The sequence below is a fragment of the Lactuca sativa genome, chromosome 5 (genome assembly GCF_002870075.4).
Source record: "Lactuca sativa cultivar Salinas chromosome 5, Lsat_Salinas_v11, whole genome shotgun sequence".
NCBI classification, from domain to species: domain Eukaryota; kingdom Viridiplantae; phylum Streptophyta; class Magnoliopsida; order Asterales; family Asteraceae; genus Lactuca; species Lactuca sativa.
In genome coordinates this window covers 4,086,214-4,091,462 of record NC_056627.2, presented here as the reverse complement: position 1 = coordinate 4,091,462, position 5,249 = coordinate 4,086,214, and the positions used below count along the sequence as shown (strand labels likewise).

Here is a 5,249-nt window from a genome sequence, read left to right as displayed (position 1 = left end):
GAAGTGTGACAAAACGATTTCTTCTTTTCATGGAATACCAATCCTTATGTGTGGGAAGGAAGTGTGACAAAATGAGTTCCTCCAGCCTTACTATTTTTACTGATTTTGCATTCAGACTTGTACATGAGTCATAAGATTTACTATTCTAGTTCCTTTCTTTGTCTCTAAATCTAACTGTGCATTGCAGACACCTGAAATTGAATTTGTTGGTATTGGGCCTTTCTTTCCTATGGACCTTTGAAAGGATATGGTTGAGAAGCGGGCAAACGGCTATCCCTCCTCCTCAACTCAACTACCTCGTTTGATATTATTTCTTCAGTCCCTCCCTCCCTCCTTGTCTTTCTTTCTCTTTCTCCCTGTAACTGTAAGAGAAATCATCTCCGTCTTCTCCAATCTCCATGGCCATGTCCATGTCCATGGCCAACACCCTATCATCAACAGCAGCTCCTTTCAAGCTCTCATCATGTAGAAGAAGTCTGCCCCTTTATTCAACTTCATTCCTCCCCCTCAATCTCAAAACCCCACCTTCTCTTCTCTCTCTAACACCCCACCACCACCAGATCCAAATCAAATCCAGTCACCGCCGTCTCATCGTCGCCAAATCCAACGACAGTGACTCTGTCGACATACCAGACCGATTAATCTCAGCCGTATGTTACTTCTACCCCTTCTTTGATGGAATCCAATACGGCAAATACGTAATCACCCAATTCTCATTCATGGAAACCTTAATTCAACCTCTTGTGCCTGCAATCAGGGTGTTCAAAAGCTTCCCATTCAATGGATTCTTAGTGTTTTTGACACTTTACTTCGTTGTTGTCAGAAACCCTAACTTCAGTAGGTATGTGAGGTTCAATACCATGCAGGTTATTGTGCTGGATGTGCTGTTGATTTTCCCTGATCTTTTAGAGAGAACTTTTAATCCAAAAGATGGAATCGGGTTAGATCTGTTGATGAGTGTGGATAGCACTGTGTTTTTGTTTCTGTTGGTGTCCTTGATTTATGGTTCATCTTCTTGCTTTTTGGGGCAAGTTCCTAGATTGCCCATTGTTGCAGATGCTGCAGACAGGCAAGTTATGTGAACAATCATGAATACATGCTCATGATTGGTTCTTCAATTTGTATTAAATATCAGTAGTTTTGCTGCTTACTGTTCATCCTTTGCTCACTAGTCACTTCATATGATTTACTGATTTTTTGTTCCCATACAAGTCCTTAGTAAATTTCAAAACATATGTTAGTAGGATTTATAAGAAATCTAGTCAATTTCTCTGAATTTGTGTTGTTATACTATATGTTTTGAGCTCATTTTTATATTCTAACTCAATAAAGTTCAACTGGATGATGCTTTTAAATCGGGTATAAGATTGAATTTTTTTTAACGAAAGCCCCTGTCATTTGCGGTTCTACTTCTAATCATGGTTTATAGTAACATGTGCCAATCAGTAGGGTTTTTATTATGTAATTTGAGGCTCTAGATTTAAAATTTAGTTCTTATTGTGTAATTTGAGACTCTAGATTTAAAATAGAGTTTTTTTAACCACCACCATCAACACCACTACCCACTTCCCACCACCACCACCAACCACCCACCTCCACCATCACCACCCAATCACACCCACCACCTACCTCCACCACAACCCCTACCACCCTACCAACACCACCACCTTCTGCCAACGTGAACCACCACTTTGACCTCCCCACCACCACCACATGCGATTAAGTTATTAACATATGATTAAACTATGTTATTCACATATGATTAAATCATATTATTCACATGCGAATATATATATATATATATATATATATATATATATATATATATATATATATATATATATATATATATATATATATATATATATATATATATATATAGGGTGAGGTTCAATAGAGAACCATAATTAACCAAGAAACTAATCTTTTTTTCAATTTTTAAAACTTATTTTTTATCAAAAAATAAAAAAAAAATAAAATAAAAAACTAAAAATACAGAAATTTATAACTTTTTATCCTTTTTCCAATGATATAAAATTCGATTTTTTTTTACGTCAAATTCACAATGTGAATCTTCGAAAATTCACAACGTGAATCCGGATTCACACGGTGAATCCGAAAAATATTTTTCACATTCACAATGTTAATATATGAATTTAGATATTTTTAAATTTTTTTTCGATAAAAAATAAGCTCTAGAAATTAAAAAAAAAAATTGGTTACTTGAAGAACCTATAATTATGGTTCTCTATTGAACTTTTCCATATATATATATATATATATATATATATATATATATATATATATATATATATATATATATATATATATATATATATATATATATATATATATATATATATATATATATATATATATATATATATATATATATATAAGGATCTTTTTTTTAATATTTTCTTATTATATTGTATGTGTTAAAACCTTGTTATTCACATATGATTAAAACCTTTTCTTCACATGTGAACTAGATTACAACTCGCGTTAAACGCGGGAAACGCATAAAAACTTACAAATGTCTACAACATAATAATTATAAAAAATATTATGTTTATTGGTATTATTGAAATATATGGAAGATACATTGAAATCGATAAATATCTATAATCATTGAAGGACCTCTTTATATATGACATTTTTTTGTTTTATTAGTTGAATGACTTTCTTCATCACATATGGAAATGATATTGTTATATAAGCATAAGTTTTCTAATTATATGTTCCTTCATAATAAGGTTACTTAATTTAAGTCTATATTGACAACCAATATACCGTTTTTTTCACTGCATTAAATATTGACAACTATTTTATTTATTCAAATAAAGTCATACAGTATAATTTATGGAATTTTAAATGTTATATAAATTTAATTTTAATATATCATTAATAGGAATTCTTTTCTAAATCATGATTGGTTTATTTTAAATTGATTATAAATATAAGAGATAACTTTTATGTTTGTTCTTATTTATTTGGTGCTCGCAAGAACTTTACATTGGTCTTGGCGATATTTTGAATAATTTTAGTATATCATCAATGTAATTTGGTATATCTTTCAATTATATGAAATATCAAATAATGACATTTCACTACTATTATGATAACTTAGTTTATATATTGCATTTTTACTAATCTTAACGATCTTATTTTTTTTTTCTAATAACCGTAACGCTTTTATTAATTGTACTTTCAAATATCCTAATATCTTATAATTTTTTATCTTACTTTATAATTTCTCATAACTATACTATTTTCAAGATTGGTTGTCTTAATAGTTTTTTTTCCAGTCTATTCAATTTTATATTTCATTGTACAACATCATCTTTTGTATGTATTTTGAAATTTCATTTTAAAAATGTTTAATGTTTACATCTTGATTTTTTTTAATAAACTCGTGTAATAATTATGGAATATATATTTTGTTTGAATTAACATTTACTTTCTTCACTAAATTAAATTCCTAATTAAACGGATATATTTTGGAAAATAATAATTATAATGAGGCAACATTATCTAAGACATAAATGTTTGATATACTTTTGGAGGGAAAAAATCGGGATCATTAAAAAATTTTATATAAAGAAAATACAAATTTAAATTAGGTGGAATTATGGATAAAATTACCGACGCAAATTATTTTGAAGAGAATTGTATTTTATAAATTATAATACTATGACAAAATTCGAAATATGTATATTGTTGTGTAAATTTATTTAATTTATTGTTACTATATGTTAAACAAAAAAAAACAATTTCAATGAACGTATGTAACTAAAAAATCGAATTTGAAGATGAAAATTTAAAACTTAAAAGTACGAAGACATGTGATAAAAAAATGTGTGAAAGAGCTCTAACCACATTTGACCAATTTGTTAGTGAGAATATCATAAATGGACTCTCTGATAATGATCAACGAATTATTTCTTATATGACAAAAGGTGAATTCTATAATTAGTGGATTCAAAATATTTTAAGTAATGCTAAAATAAACATGTATATTGAAGTGTAGATGAACATGTCATTGTCATGCAAACGACATGTTTCATGGTATCATGTAGAAAAATACTTTAGTAAATAAAATGTTTTAAACACATATACTTAACTTAGATCCTCATCAACCAGGTTCATCAACCGTTTCTCCCTTGAATTTTTAATAATCACTTTCATGGGATTAGTCGACACAACCTGACCAAGAAAATTTGGAACAAAAAAAAACGGTTGTTGTATTATAAATGTGTAATACAATAAATATTTACGTGTAGATAAGGTAGAATGTTAAAATAAAATCTTATCAAATGCAACATGAGTGTCGAGATTCCTGACTATCAAATCCTAAAAAGTCACAAAGTTATAACGATCCACCATACCAGCAAAATCATTTGATATATGAACTTTGATTGTTTTGTAGAAATTATTCTTATTTTTATGATTAACCAACATGTAATCTTCATCATTTCTGGTCATACCAAATTACATACCCCTGGCAGATTCTTCAACAAAGAGGTCTTCAAACAAACTAATGATATTTTTTTATTGTTACTTGTATTTTAGTCCCATGTAAGTGAAAAAAATTGGTTAATTTAAAATTTTATAAATTAAAAGCAACATAATAATAAAAAGAAAATTTTGTACCTACTCATCAATTAAAATTATGTCCAAGTTGCTAAACATGTTTGAGTTGTTCTTTAAGTTTGCTTCCAAAGCAAGAATACTTGAACACGAATGTTTCTGGTTTCCTTGGATGCATCGATGTTAGCAACCTTATCAAAGACAACCACATCACGATAGTTTTGTGCCATAGGTGTAAAATGAAAGAAAACAATTAGGATTAGGAATAACTTTTATATGAAATAAAAAATACGTATACAATGTATTTATCTATAAAGAGATATGATTTATAAAGATGTATGAAATCTATTATAGTTGTCAAAAAATTCTTTACATACTTAATTTCAAAGGATGCATAAATAGATTATATATTATCTCCTATTAAATAAACATAAAAGTGTAACAGGATTATACCAAAATATTTTAAAATCATACCAAAATTAACCAGATTCTTATGACATAATAATTAAAAAAATCATAATCATCTCTAATATATAAAAATAACATTTTCCTAATTAGTGTCAATTCCAAAGATAGTTAATTTATGTTTTGTTAAAGGTATGTAATATCTTTTCCTATTTATTTGAAGAGTTTTAGAAAAGTTGTTAACTGATTTCGTG

At 28.1% G+C, this 5,249-nt stretch overlaps 1 protein-coding gene across 1 annotated transcript; it reads left to right on the top strand.

The window, feature by feature from the left end:
• The first annotated feature begins 231 nt into the window (after positions 1-231).
• On the top strand, positions 232-1,276 carry LOC111909038 (protein TIC 20-v, chloroplastic). Its single transcript, XM_023904831.3, has one exon. It carries the CDS (start codon positions 399-401, stop codon positions 1,080-1,082), a length of 684 nt encoding a protein of 227 aa, XP_023760599.1. The 5' UTR covers positions 232-398; the 3' UTR covers positions 1,083-1,276.
• Positions 1,277-5,249: the final 3,973 nt, after the last annotated feature.

What these genes read in the sequence shown, in the direction of transcription:
- LOC111909038 (XM_023904831.3), top strand. Translation starts at nt 399, where the DNA reads ATGGCCATGTCCATGTCCATGGCCAACACCCTATCATCAACAGCAGCT.